Here is a 15,539-nt window from a genome sequence, read left to right on the forward strand (position 1 = left end):
ACTCATTTCAATTCTACAGAGAATACTGAGCACTGCTATGTGTGAGGCACTGTGCTAAGTGACTGGGGAGACAGGATGCTCGAGAGTGAACCTAATAAGAGAGAGCCAAGACTGGGTTCCAAGCTTGGATGGGCGACTTGCCATTGGGCAGGCAGCCGTGGGCAAGTTATTCAAACTCTCTGAGGCCTGAATTTCCTTCTAGAGAAAATGAGAGGTTGGACCAGATGATCTGATGTCTTGTTCAGCTCTGGAGGTCTCTGCATCTGTTAATAGGTTAATTAAGGTATGCGTGTTATTGGGAATGACCTATGCATCTTGTTTTCCAGTCCTTCCCCAGTCCCATATGATGATAAAGCATAGTGACTGTGTTTTCAGAATCTCTGCACAGAAAGTGATAATGATGTCAGGGTTGGAAGAAAGCTCAGAGTTGATTTTATTCAACTCATATTTGATCCTGTGAGATCTCTTTTGACTTTCACATCTGGTGTACTAAAATATGTTCCTTTTGAAAGGGTCACACTGAGAAGCTATGAATTTATTCTAATAATGCTGTCATTGTTCACAATGTTTCTGGTCTCTTCATGTGGAAACTGCTTTTGGAGTAAGCATAGGGTCATTCAAATTGGTAGTTACAAGAAGAAGAGGAAAACCAGAATCTTACAGTGTCCTGGAAGAGAAAAATAGCTACCAGCAAAGGAGCACAAATGGGGCCTGCATCAAATGTTTTACTGTAATATCCTCCAAGTTTCAAGGAAAAAGCATTCTAATACCCAGCTAAATGGTCTTTTGTGTGTATGCAGAGACATTTTCAGATCAGGTATAATCCAGAAAATGTGTACCCCTAAATATCCTTATTTGAATAAACCACATCAATCAAATGATAAAGCAAAATGTAGAGCTCTTGGGTAGTACCTGCTGCTAATATAAAAGGAAGATTTGATTCATAAATCATACATAAATATGTATGATTTATACATATTTATTTTAGTTTTAAAAACTATGGTAGGAGCTGAAAAACACAATACGAGAACTTCGAAAAGCATGCACAAGTTTCAACAGCTGAATTGACCAAGCAGAAGAAAGAATATCAGAAGTCGAAGATCAACTGAATGAAATAAAATGAGAAACCAAATTCAGAGAAAAAAGCACAAAAAGGAATGAACAAAGTCTCCAAGAAATGTGGGACTATGTGAAGAGACCAAACCTACGTTTGATAGGTGTACCAGAATGTGATGAAGAGAATGAATTCAAGCTGGAAAATACTCCAGGATATTATCCAGGAAAATTTACCCCACCTAGCAAGACAGGCCAACACTCAAATGCAGGAAATACAGAGAACACCACAAAGATATTCCACAAGAAGAGCAACCCCAAGGCACATAATTGTCAGATTCAAAAAGGTTGAAATGAAGGAGAAAATAGTAAGGGCAGCCAGAGAGAAAGGTCGGGTCACCCACAAAGGAAAGCCCATCAGACTCACAGCAGATCTCTCGGCAGAAACACTACAAGCCAGAAGAGAGTGGGGGCCAATATTCAACATCCTTAAGGAAAAGAGCTTTCAACCCAGAATTTCAAATCCAGCCAAACTGAGCTTCATAAGTGAAGGAAAAATAAAATCCTTTGCAAACAAGCAAGTACTCAGAGAGTTTGTCACCACCAGGCCTGCTTTACAAGAGCTCCTTAAAGAGGCACTACACATAGAAAGGAACAACCAGTACCAGCCATTCCAAAATCACACTAAATGCTAAGGAACATCAACATAATGAAAAATCGACAACAACGAATGGGCAAAACAGCCAGCTAGCATCAAAACAGCAGTATCAAATTCACACATACAATATTAACCCTAAATGCAAAGGGACTAAATGCACCAATCAAAACACACAGACTGGCAAATTGGATAAAAATCCAAAACCCATCAGTGTGCTGTATCCAGGAAACCCATCTCACATGCAAGAATACACAAAGACTCAAAATAAAGGGATGGAGGAAGATTTACCAAGTAAATGGAGAGCAAAAAAAAGCAGGAGTTGCAATTCTCATCTCTGATAAAATAGACTTTAAAGCAAAAAAGATCAAAAGAGACAAAGAAGACCATTACATAATGGTAAAAGGATCGATACAACAAGAAGAGCTAACGATCCTAAACATATATGGGCCAAATACAGGAGCACCAAGATATATAAGGCAAGTTCTTAATGACTTACAAAGAGACTTAGACTCCCACACAATAATAGTGGGAGGCTTTAACACTCCACTCTCAATATTAGACAGATCAACCAGACAGAAAATCAACAAGGATATCCAGGGCTTGAACTCAGACCTGGAGCAAGCAAACCTGATAGACATTTACAGAACTCTCCACCGCAAATCCACAGAATATACATTCTTCTCAGCACCACATCACACCTACTCTAAAATTGACCACATAATTGGAAGTAAAGCACTCCTCAGCAAATGTAAAACAACGGAAATCATAACAAACAGTTTCTCAGACCATAGTGCAATCAAGTTAGAACTCAGAATTCAGAAACCAATCCAGAACTGCACAGCTTCATGGAAACTGAACAACTGGCTCTTGAATGTTGACTGGGTAAACAATGAAATGAAGACAGAAATAAAGAAGTTCTTCGAAACCAATGAGAACGAAGACACAACATGCCAGAATCTCTGGGACACATTTAAAGCAGTCTCTAGAGGAAAACATATAGCAATAAGTGCCCATATGAGGAGAATGGAGAGATCCAAAATTGACACCCTATCGTCAAAATTGAAAGAGCTAGAGGAGCAAGATCAAAAAAACTCAAAACCCAGCAGAAGACAAGAAATAACTAAGATCAGAGCTGAACTGAATGTGATAGAGAAACGAAAAACCCTTCAAAAAATCAATAAATCCAAGAGCTAGTTTTCTGAAAAGATCAACAAAATAGACCACTAGCCAGATTGATTAAAAAGAAAAGAGAGAACAACCAAATAGATGCAATAAAAAATGATGAAGGGGAAATCACCACAGATTCCACAGAAATTCAAACCATCATCAGAGAATATTACAAACAACTCTATGTACATAAACTAGTAAACCTGGAAGAAATGGATAAATTCCTGGACTCCTGTGTCCTCCCAAGCCTAAACCAGGAGGAAGCTGAAACTATGAATAGACCAATAACAAGGTCAGAAGTCGAGGCAGCAATTAAGAGCCTACCACACAAAAAAAGCCCATGTCCAGATGGGTTCACAGCCGAATTCTACCAGACACACAAAGAGGAGCTGGTACCATTCCTTCTGAAACTTCCAAATAATCCAAAAAGAGGGAATACTTCCCAAATCATTTTATGAGACCAATATCATCCTGATATCAAAACCTGGCAGAGACCCAACAAGAAAAGAAAACTTCAGGCCAATATCCATGATGAACATAGATGCAAAAATCTTCAATAAAATATTGGCAAGCCGATTGCAACAGCACATCAAAAATCTTATCCATCACGATCAAGTAGGATTCATCCCGGGGATGCAAGGCTGGTTCAACATACAGAAGTCTATAAACGCAATTCACCACATAAACAGAACCAAAAACAAAAACCACATGATTATCTCAATTGACGAAGAGAAGGCATTCAACAAAATTCAACAGCCTTTTATGCTGAAAACCCTCAATAAACTCGGTATCGATGGAATGTATCTCAAAGTAATAAAAGCTATTTATGACAAACCAACAGCCAATATCATACTGAATGGGCAAAAACTGGAAGCATTCCCTTTGAAATCCGGCACTAGACAAGGATGCCCTCTTTCACCACTCCTATTCAATATAGTACTGGAAGTTCTAGCCAGAGCAATCAGGCAAGAAAAAGAAATAAAGGGTATTCAAATAGGAAAGGTGGAAGCCAAATTGTCTCTATTTGCAGACGACATGATAGTATACCTAGAAGACCCCATCACCTCAGCCCAAAAACTCCTGAAACTGATAAGCAACTTCAGCAAAGTCTCAGGATATAAAATCAATGTGCAAAAATCACAAGCATTCGTCTACACCAATAACAGACTTAAAGAAAGCCAAATCAAGAACGAACGGCCATTCACAATTGCTACAAAAAGAATAAAATACCTAGGAATACAACTCACAAGGAATGTAAGGGACCTCTTCAAGGAAAACTACAAAGCACTGCTCAACAAAATAAGAGAGGACACAAACAGATGGAGAAACATTCCATGTTCATGGTTAGGAAGAATTAATATCGTGAAAATGGCTATACTGCCCAAAGTAATTTACAGAATCAATGCTATCCCCATCAAGCTACCATTGACTTTCTTCACAGACGTGGAAAAACCCAACATGAACTTAATATGGAACCAAAAGAGAGCCTGCATAGCCAAGTCAATTCTAAGCAAAAAGAACACAGCGGGGGGCATCACACTACCGGATTTCAAACTATACTACAAGGCTACAGTAATCAAAACAGCAGGGTACTGGTACCAAAACAGAGATATAGACCAATGGAACAAAACAGAGACACCAGAGGCAACACAACATATCTACAACCATACAGTCTTTGATAAACTTGACAAAGACAAGCAATGGGGAAAGGATTCCCTGTTTAATAAATGGTGTTTGGAAAACTGGCTAGCCATGTGCAGAAAGCAGAAACTGGACCCCTTCCTGACACCTTACACTAAAATTAACTCCAGATGGATTAAAGACTTAAACATAAGACCTGGCACCATAAAAACCCTAGAAGGAAATCTAGGCAAAACTATCCAGGACATAGGAGTAGGCAAGGACTTCATGAACAAAACACCAAAAGCATTGGCAACAAAAGCTAAAATAGACAAATGAAACCTAATGAAACTCCACAGCTTCTGCACGGCAAAAGAAACAGTCACTAGAGTGGATCGGCAACCAACAGAATGGGAAAAAATTTTTGCAGTTTACCCATGTTACAAAGGGCTGCTATCCAGAATTTACAAAGAACTCAAACAGATTTACAGGAAAAAATGGGTAAAGGATATGAACAGACAATTTACAAAAGAAGACATATCATATGAAAAAATGCTCATCACTGGTCATCTGAGAGATGCAAATCAAAACCACATTGAGATACCATCTCACGCCAGTTAGAATGGCAATCATTAAAAAATCTGGAGACAACAGATGCTGGAGAGGATGTGGAGAAAAAGGAACACTTTTACACTGTTGGTGGGAGTGTAAATTAGTTCAACCATTGTGGAAGACAGTGTGGCGATTCCTCAAGGCCTTAGAAATAGAAATTCCATTTGACCCAGCAATCCCATTACTGGGTATATATCCAAAAGACTATAAATCGTTCTACTATAAGGACACATGTACACGAATGTTCATTGCAGCACTGTTTACAATAGCAAAGACCTGGAATCAACCCAAATGCCCATTGATAATAGACTGGATTGGAAAAATGTGGCACATATACACCATGGAATATTATGCAGCAATCAGAAATGATGAGTTCGTGTCGTTTGTAGGGACATGGATGAATCTGGAAAACATCATCCTCAGCAAACTGACACAAGAACAGAAAATGAAACACCGCATATTCTCACTCATAGGTGGGTGATGAAAAATGAGAACACATGGACACAGAAAGGGGAGTACTAAACACTGGGGTCTATTGGGGGGAAAAGGGGAGGGCCAGTGGGAGGGGGAGGTGGGGAGGGATAGCCTGGGGAGAAATGCCAAATGTGGGTGAAGGGGAGAAGAAAAGCAAAGCACACTGCCATGTGTGTACCTACGCAACTGTCTTGCATGCTCTGCTCATGTACCCCAAAACCTATAATCCAATAAAAAATTAAAAAAAAAAATCTGGAGACAACAGATGCTGGAGAAGATGTGGAGGAAAAGGAACACTTTTACACTGTTGGTGGGAGTGTAAATTAGTTCAACCATTGTGGAAGACAGTGTGGCGATTCCTCAAGGCCTTAGAAATAGAAATTCCATTTGACCCAGCAATCCCATTACTGGGTATATATCCAAAGGAGTATAAATCGTTCTACTATAAGGACAGATGCACACCAATGTTCATTGCAGCACTGTTTACATTAGCACTGTTTACAATAGCAAAGACCTGGAATCAACCCAAATGCCCATTGATGACAGACTGGATTGGGAAAATGTGGCAGATATACACCATGGAATATTATGCAGCAATCAGAAATGATGAGTTCGTGTCGTTTGTAGGGACATGGGTGAATCTGGAGAACATCATTCTCAGCAAACTGACACAAGAACAGAAAATGAAATACCGCATATTCTCACTCATAGGCGGGTGATCAAAAATGAGAACACATGGACACAGGGAGGGGAGTGTTAAACACTGGGGTCTGTTGGGCAGAAAAGGGGAGGGCTAGCAGAGGCGGGGGAGCTGGGGAGGGATAGCCTGGGGAGAAATGCCAAATGTGGGTGAAGGGGAGAAAGGAAGCAAAACACACTGCCATGTGTGTACCTATGCAACTGTCTTGCATGCTCTGCACATGTACCCCAAAGCCTAAAATGCAATAAAAAATTAAAAAAAAAGTACGGTAAAAATGTAACATAAATTTACCACTTTTACATGTCTATTTTTTAACTTACAAAGTGCATTCTGTACAAATTAACCTTTTGATAACTTTCAAAGTGCAAGTTAAAAAATAGACATGGAAAAGTGGTAAATTTATGTTACATTTTTACATAGTTTTTAAAACTAAAATAAATACGTATAAATCAACAGCTTCCTTTTATATTAGCAGCAGGTACTACCCAATATAATGGGATAATGATACCATTTGCAATAGGAAGAAACACTATCACACGTAAGTTATAAATTTAGTGAGAAGTGGACAAAATCTGTTCGGAAAAGATAAAGTGACATACTTCACATTAAACACTAAAATTAATTGCAGATAGGCAATTAGTTAAATGTAAAAATTGAGACGTGGAAAGTGTTAGAGTATATTATCAGTGAATATCTATTTAAGCTTTTGAAAGTACCACTCCAAAGGCAGAAACTGTAAAGAATGAAAGTGCTATGTCTGACTGCATACAAGTGTTAAAGTTCTGCAAGTCAGAAAATGGATAGGTAAGTTACAACCATGGGAAAAAAAATCTGTAACATATGGACGACAAAAATGGTAAAATTCTCTTACTATATAAAAGCCCTTTCAAATCGGCAAAAGATGAGTTCCCACCCCACCGCCAGCCACGGAGGGAGTGTGGCAGTATGGGTTTGTGGTTAGGAGAGTGTGCTCTGGAGTCAAGGTGCCTAGCTCCAAGTGGTGCTCTAGCACTCATTTTGTGACTTCAGGCAGGATACCTAATCTCTTTGTGTCTCAGCTGCTTGATCTGTAAAATGGAGCTATCATGACAATAGTACCTACCAACAGGGGTAGCTGCCTCTGGGCTGCTGTGGGAATTAAATAAGCTGCCCTGTGTGTAAGTGTTTAGAACAGTGCCCAATAGAGCATAAGTGCTCTGGAAACATTAGCTATTAGGATCCATTCTTCTATAAAGACACATGCACATGTATGTTTATTGCAGCACTATTTATGATAAAGAAGACTTGGGACCAACCCAAATGCCCATCAATGATAGACTGGATAAAGAAATTGTGGCACATATGATCCATGAACTACCATGCAGCCATAAAAAAGAATAAGTTCATGTCCTTTGCAGGGACATGGGCAAAGCCAGAAACCATCATTCTCACAAACTAACACAGGAACAGAAAACCAAATGTTGCATGTTCTCACTCATAAGTAGGAGTTGAACAATGAGAACACAGGGACACAAGGAGGGGAACATCACACACCAGGGCCTGTCAGGGGTCAGGGGCAAGGGGAGGGAGAGCATTAGGACAAATATCTAATGCATGCAGGGCTTAAAACCTAGATAACTGGTTGATAGGTGCAGCAAAGTACCATGGCACATGTATACCTGGGTAACAAACCTGCACGTTTTGCACATGTGCCCCAGAACTTAAAGTAAAATAAAAAAATGATAAAGAAAAAGGATCACAGGAAGCTCGTACAAGAAGAAATATAATTGCCCTACACACTTATTAAAGAATATTTTACTTAGTCTTTTCCACAGTGGTCCAATCCAGAGTAAGCATCTGGTAAGTGTTTTATGAGTCAGTTCAAAGCCACTAGCTGGTTAGGGCCCCTCTCGCATTTCCTTCCTGCCTCATCTCACTGGACTCTTGAGGTCAAGGGTCAAGTGCAGCAGCGAAAAGATAGCCTGCTCTCACCCCCATCCCACCCTCTCTGGGCTCTTCCATCCTCCCCTCTGCCCAGACTCCATATCCCTCCCTCTTTCCCTCCCTGGTACCTCACCCTCCCCTACCATCTCAGCCAGCTTGTGGATGGCGGGGCACAGTGTATTGACGGTGCTCTGGTACCATGGATCTACGTGGCCCAGGAACGCAGCCAGCTCTCCCAGCTCTGGCTGCCTGGATGCTGCAGGCTTCTGGGAGAAAGGAGATGGGGCAGACATATCAGGCCCTCCCTTCCGGCTCTGCCTTCCAGCTGCCATCAGCCTAGGCTGTGTGAATATGGCCAAGTCATTTAATCTCTTGGGGCCTCAATTTCTGCATGTGAAGATGAATTGTTGTTCTGTCTTATAAACTCAGATGAAGCTAGAATATCTTTTGCTGAGGTCCACTCACCAGGGACATTGAAAAATGATCAACCTTAAACGGGGAGAGACAACGTGCAGTAGGAAGTAAGACCTGCGTCCCCACAACTGGATTAATGGACTTCACTGCCTGAAATTTCCTTTTGTGTTGGACCAGAAAGTGTGGGGTATGTATGTATGTGTGTATATGAGAGAGGGGAGAGAAGGAGAGAGAAAGAGAGAAACAGAGAGGGAGAGAGAGAGTCCTGTGTTTGAAAAGTTTGCAACTAATGCCATTACATACAAAAGCAAAACAAATAGCAGCAGCAAGCAGGCTGCCAACAAGAGAGAGACCCAATCTCTGGGCATTCAGCCCCCAGAGCACCATCTGCAGCCTCTGAAATAGAAGACTGGTGACACCTCTCCCACCTCTACCTTCTTTTTTCTTTCTTTCTTTTTTTTTTTTTTAACACGGAGTTCTGCTCTTGTCACTCAGGCTGGAGTGCAGTGGTGTGATATTGACTCACTGCAACCTCCACCTTCCAGGTTCAAGCAATTCTCCTGCCTCAGCCTCCCGAGTAGCTGGGATTACAGGTGCCCACCATCTAATCCCACCAGCTAATACACACCAGCTAATTTTGTGTATTTTTAATAGAGACGGGGTTTCACCATGTTGCCCGGCTGGCCTCTCCCGCCTCCACATTCTAAGGATGCTGATTCTAGTCCCTGAGGTGGGGATATGGGGGATGGGAGGATGCAGTTGTGTCCCTGCCCAGCCTGCCCTGTCTCTGCCCCACCACTGCCTCCCCGCAGTCCAGTCACCTCAGGTGCCAGCACTGGGATGTAGTAGAGCTGCAGGCTGAGTTTGGGAGTGAGGCAGAACTTCTGGGTCTCCTGTTTCCTAGCAATGAGCAGCAAAGCAGAGGAGGTTAGGGGCAGGGCTTGGCTTCTAACAGACTTGGCTCTGCTATGTGTTATCTCTTGACCTTGGGCAATCTGTGTCATCTTTCTGAGCATCTGCTTTCTCATCTATAAAATGAGTACAGTAATGTCTTCCTCGAAGGCTGGTGAGGGTTCATGGTGCTAATGAATGTAAAGCAGTGATTGGGTGCTCTGTGATGGCTGTGCAGCACTGCATGGCATCCTTCTCTGTCCCACCCTGGCCTGTGCCTCCTGTCCCTCTCTTGCCACCCTGTGATCCTTCACCAGCCCATGCAAGGCCCACCTGTGCCCTGGCCAGCACCCACTCCCCTACCCTCACCTCAGGGCCCCACCTGAGTCTATGGTAGGCCTAGGCCAGGTGCCCCAGCATTCTGTCATCTCCCAGCACAAGTACCCAGACTGTGTGCAGCTGAGAGACACCAGGAAGCACTTCCCCATCCCCACTGGGCCTGCCTGTTCTCCGGTGCAGACCTGGGGGCCCATCCCAGCTTCCAGGCATCAAGAAGTCCAGGGGCCACACATGCTTCTTAATGCCTCCTTTGCACTGCAGCCCAGCTTGCTCCATCTCGGGGCTGCTGGGTGCAGGTAGCTCATCAGCACCCAGGGGAAGGTCCCACTTGATGCCACTGTCGGTGGACAACACGGACACCCAGGCCAACTCCTGGTCTGGCCGGAGGCCCTGCAGATTCAAGATCTCCAAGTCAGTACTGAGGTGCAGCTGAGATCTTGGGTGGAGAAAGAGAACCAGTTCCTTCCCTGGGATGGTGGAACAAGGGCGGTGAAGACATGTGAGGCTGGCAGCTTACATTTCTGATTTCAGTCAGTCCTCCTCAGAGGATACACACACACAGAAACACAGACACACACAGAGATACATGAGGACACACATCCACACTCACACACATACACACAGATGCATACACACATCTACAGACACAGACACACATGCAAACATAGACACATGCATGCACACACATAGACATGCACACATAGACACATGCACACAAAGACATACAGATGCATACACACATCTACAGACACAGACATACACACACATGCCCACACACAGACACACACATGAACACAGAGACACACAGACAATACACATCACACACAGACACACTTATAGATGCATACACACATCTATAGACAGACACACATGCACACACAGACACAGACACAGACACACACACATGCATGCATATATACACATGGACACAGACGTATACCACTGTTTCCAGCCAGCTGCATGGGTACGTACAGAGCTGCTCCTTGCCAGTCCACAGGTGGAAGGTTATGGAAAGGCTGGGCAGGGGAATGCTTGGTGGCCACTCTTGGACAGGGTCACCTGCAGAAAGGAGCAGGCTATGGAGGCCATGGAGGAGAGGGGTGTGGGAGCCTCCTCTGCCCTCCCTACCCTGCCCAGCTCCTGTGCAGGTTCTTAGAAGGGTGGCAGGGACTCTCCCCTTCACATCTGGTCTGCCTTTCCATTTCTGCCACCACCTGCCTATCCAGGGCCCAACAGTGCAGGTGTTCCCTCCCTGTCCAACAATGCTTAGCAGCTATGTTTCCTACAAACCTAACTCAGCCCTTAGGGGTCTTTAGAAACCAGCTCACAAGGCCTTTTCCAACCTATTCTCCTATGCTGGCCATGCCTTCAGCCCTGTGCAACCACCAGACTGGCTTTCACACTATTGTTTTCTTTTTTTCTTCTTTTTTGAGACAGAGTCTTGCTCTGTCTCCCAGGCTGGAGTGCAATGGTGCAATCTCATCTCACTGCAACCTCTGCCTCCTGAGTTTAATCAATTCTCCTGAACCTGGGAGGCAGAGGGTTCAGCCTCCAGAATAGCTGGGATTACAGGCACCTGCTACCAAACCCAGCTAATTTTTGCATTTTTTAGTAGAGACTAGGTTTCGCCATGTTGGCCAGGCTGGTCTCAAACTCCTCACCTCAGGTGATCCACTTGCCTTTGCCTCCCAAAGTGCTGGGATTACAGGTGTGAGCTACCATGACCAGCCTCCTGCTGTTCTTAAAATGCCTTGCCTGCATCCAGACAAGGCAGAAAAGACCTCAGCCCTTCTCAGGGCTGCTTCCAATATCTTGTATGCAGTAGACACTCAATTAACATTTGCTGCTGTCAGTGATGCTAAAGAGATCTCATCAGCAAAGTCTGGGGGCAGCAGGAACCCTGGGTAGTCCAAGGGAGAGACCAAGGCCAGCCTGTCTTCCTGCTCCTCTTTCTAGAATCTTTTCTGACCACTCCAGAGGCCCACGGTGGTCATTCCCTCTGAGTAAACTTTGTCTGCACACTGGACCTCACATGTGGTCTTAGGATTTGGCTCTGTATTCCCATTTCATTTCTATGTTGCTGTGGTTTCTCCATGAGGCTGCAAGCTTCTTAGGGGAGAACAGCTGGTGTTCACTGAGCACCTACTACTGCCTGCCAGGCCTCGTTTTACTCACCTGGCACACACTGTAATCATTTCTCTGGATCTTGCCAATGGCCCTGGTGACAGGTGACATTTTTCTCCTCAGTTTACAGGGAAGGAGCCAGGACATGAAGAGGTTGAAAACTGGCCCAAGATCACATAGTAAACAGCAGAGTGAAGACTTGAGCAGCTCAGCTCCAGAGTCTCTGCTCTTACCCACAACACTGTGCTTATAACCACTGCTCCATACTTCCCCCTACAGCCATGGGCTTGATGGGGGTGCTGCCTGGTCATTAAGATGCACAGGGCTTAGCCAGGTGTGGTGGCACGTGCCTGTGGTCCTAGCTGTTCAGAAAGCTGAGGTGGGAGGATTGCTTGAGCCCAGGAGGTCAAGGCTGCAGTGAGCCATTATGGAGCCACTGCACTCCAGCCTGGATGACAGAGTGAGACCCAATCTCAAAACAAAACAAACAAAACAAAACAAAAATGCACAGGGCAGGTTAGGCAGGAGACAGGTGTCCCTGGATGTGGCTTGGGGGCAGCCCAGATGGTCTTGCCTGATCCAGGCAATCACTGGTGAATGTCAGCAAGGGGCCATAGAGGAGCAAAGGCAGATTGGCCCCAGAGTGTGTCCCAGCTTCTAGAGAAGGGGGGAACAGCCTTTTACATGTGGGATTGGAGGCAGTGCAGAATGTTAAAGCGAAAGAGTGGAAAACTGGGAAGATGGAGTCTTTAGGCAGTTTTTATCCTGCCCACCTCACCCAACGTCTGTGGCCTCCACCCAACCTGGGCTGCCAAATTCAAACCCAGGGCCTGGCCCACTAACCTCTTCCAGTGGATCCCAGTCCTTAACCCCATGCCTTATGCAGTGGTGTGATCATGGCTCACTGCAGCCTTGACCTCCTGGGCACAACTACAGGTGCACGATCAGTGACCATACATATCTGGGACATGCAGGCTGACACATTCCGTGATATTTTGGGTGACCATGAAACAGGACCCAAATCAGAACCACCCTACAACAGCCAGGAAACACACATTTGGGACGTTTCTCTAGTCTATTTCAGATGTCCCCATCTACATGGGGCTTGTGTCAGGGTAGGCATTATCTTACCTATTTGCACATTTATAAGATATCACCTTGCATAAGATAAGGCGATATCTTATAAATGTGCAAATAGGAAGTGTGAGGAATAAAAATCTATGATACCAGATATAAACGATGTTGACTCCTCTGCTCTTTTAGATGCTTTGGTCTTTGTATGATCAACTCTTGATTACTACAGCAGAGTGGTGAACTAGACAGTCTGGCTTTGCCACTTACTGCCTTGGGTGATCTTGGATAAGATATTTAACCTCTTTGTAACTCAGTTTCATCTGCTGTAAGGTGGGGATAATAATCGTTTCTGTCTCATAAGTTGCCTTTGAGGTTTCATTGATTTAATACAGTATGGGCAATATATTTAAATATATATAAACTGACTAGAACAGCAGCTGGGGTATATATAGTAGGGGCTCTGGGGGTGTCAGCTGTTATCATGACTAAATTACACACCTTCCTTTTTTTTGTTTGAGATGGAGTCTCACTTTGTCACCCAGGCTAGAGTGCAGAGGTGCTATCTTGGCTCACTGCAACCTCTGCCTCCCAGGTTCAAGTGATGCTCCTGCCTCAGCCTCCAAAGTAGCTGGGATTACAGGCACCCACCACCACTCCTGGCTGATTTTTTTTTCACTTTAAGTAGAGACGGAGTTAGGCTGGTCTTGAACCACCAAGTTGGTTAGGCTGGTCTTGAACTTCTGACCTCAGGTGATCTGCCTGCCTCAGCCTCCCAAAGTGTTGGGATTACCGGCGTGAGCCACTGCACCCAGCCTAATTACCTGGCTTCTTAGTCCTGGTCCTGTCAAATCCCTGGGCTGTCCCCAGTCCTCAGGCTCTTAGGAGTTGGCCAAGCACGCAGACAGAGGCAGGTCCAGCGCTGCTCTCTGGTTCCCCCTTTGGTGCAGTGATCTACCCCTGTGGGGCCCTTGGCAGGGTCCCCCATCATCCCATTGCTTACCGCAGCAGTGCCCCACAGTTGGCCCCAGCAGCGAGCAGTAAATCTCCTCCAGCCTCTCCACATGTCCTGTCAGGCTCCGGCTGGCCTCGCTGGCCATCTGTTCCACAGCAGCCACCATGGCATGGAAATAGTGCTCCAGGGTATGGGGGGAGCTGGCCTGTTGGGGAGGGGCGTCAGAGCCTGGGCCTTGGCTCAGCGCCTACAAACCCCAGCTGCTAAGCCAAGTCCGAAGGGCTCTGGTAGCCCAAGGTGACACCTCCCTGCTTTCCCTGGGGGACCGGCAGGAGCTTCCCCCAAAGGCTTCTGGATCTCACGTCCAGGGCCCCAAGCCTGCCTCTCATTCCCTATTATGGGGAGACTGCAGGTCTGCGACATCTGTTACCCAGAGGGGTAGAGGTGGCCGCTGATGCCCACCACCTGAAAGTGTCACCCAGCACTTGGATCACCACTAGACTCAACTTCAGGAAGGCAGGGAGTTTTGGCTGTTTTGTTCACAGCTGCATCTCCAGCACTTAACTTAGTACAGCTTACTGCACCAGGCTTGTTCTAGGAGCTGGGATATAGCAGCAAACAAAATGGACAAAAATTTGGGGGCCAGGCACGGTGGCTCATGCCTGTAATCCCAGCACTTTGGGAGGCCAAGGAGGGTAGATCACTTGAGGTCAGGAGTTCAAGACCAGCTTGACCAACATGGTGAAACCCTGTCTCTGCTAAAAATACAAAAATTACCTGGGTGTGGTGGGGTGTGCCTATAATCCCAGCTACTCAGGAGGCTGAGGCAGGAGAATCGCTTGAACACAGGAGGTGGAGGATGCAGTGAGCTGAGATCACTCCATCGCACTCCAGCCTGGGTGAGAGAGTGAGACTCCATCTCAGAGAAAAAAAATGGGAGCTCCTATTACAGTATGTATATGGCAGAAAGAGCAGGCAATCAACAAGATAAGAAAAATTTATGGTATAATAAATAACAACAATAGCACCAAAGACAAAATAAAGCAGAGAAGGAGGATGTGGAATTTGAGGGAGGGGCTAAATTATTTAGATTTTGTCATCTGGGAAGCCTCCCTGAGTGACTTTTAAGGAAAGACGTAAAGGAAGCAAAAGAGTGAGCCACACAGGTATCCGAGAGAACATTCCAAGCACAGGGAGCAGCACACGCAAAGGTCCTGGGTGCAAGTGTCAGGCCTGCGCATGTTGGGAGAAAAATGAGGAGGCTTGTATAGCTGGAGCAGAGGAAATGAAAGGGAAAGTTAGGAGACAGGCCAGAGAGAAAATGTAGCGAAGTGGGGACAGGTCAAGGCCCTCAAGATGAGGTTCTTGGAGACAGTTTATTTTGGTTTTTAGAGATGGGGTGCCTCTCTGTCACCCAGGCTAGAGTACAATCAAAGCTCACTGCAGCCTTGAACTTGGCTCAAGTGATCCTCTTGCCTTCTGAGTAGCTGGGACTACAAACACATGTCACTACACCTGGCTTTTTAAAAATTATTATC

The 15,539-nt window shown here is 45.0% G+C and overlaps 1 protein-coding gene across 1 annotated transcript in view; it reads right to left on the reverse strand.

Moving 5' to 3' along the window:
* LOC118144904 (phosphoinositide 3-kinase regulatory subunit 6-like) overlaps positions 1–15,539 on the reverse strand; it is a 33,327-nt gene that overhangs the window by 4,880 nt on the left and 12,908 nt on the right. The window contains 5 exon segments of the mRNA XM_078345427.1: positions 8,351–8,477; positions 9,435–9,521; positions 9,895–10,318; positions 10,824–10,910; positions 14,050–14,206. Of these exon segments, the coding sequence (XP_078201553.1) occupies positions 8,351–8,477; positions 9,435–9,521; positions 9,895–10,318; positions 10,824–10,910; positions 14,050–14,206 (882 nt within the window).

This window comes from Callithrix jacchus, chromosome 1, assembly GCF_049354715.1.
Source record: "Callithrix jacchus isolate 240 chromosome 1, calJac240_pri, whole genome shotgun sequence".
Lineage (NCBI taxonomy): Eukaryota > Metazoa > Chordata > Mammalia > Primates > Cebidae > Callithrix > Callithrix jacchus.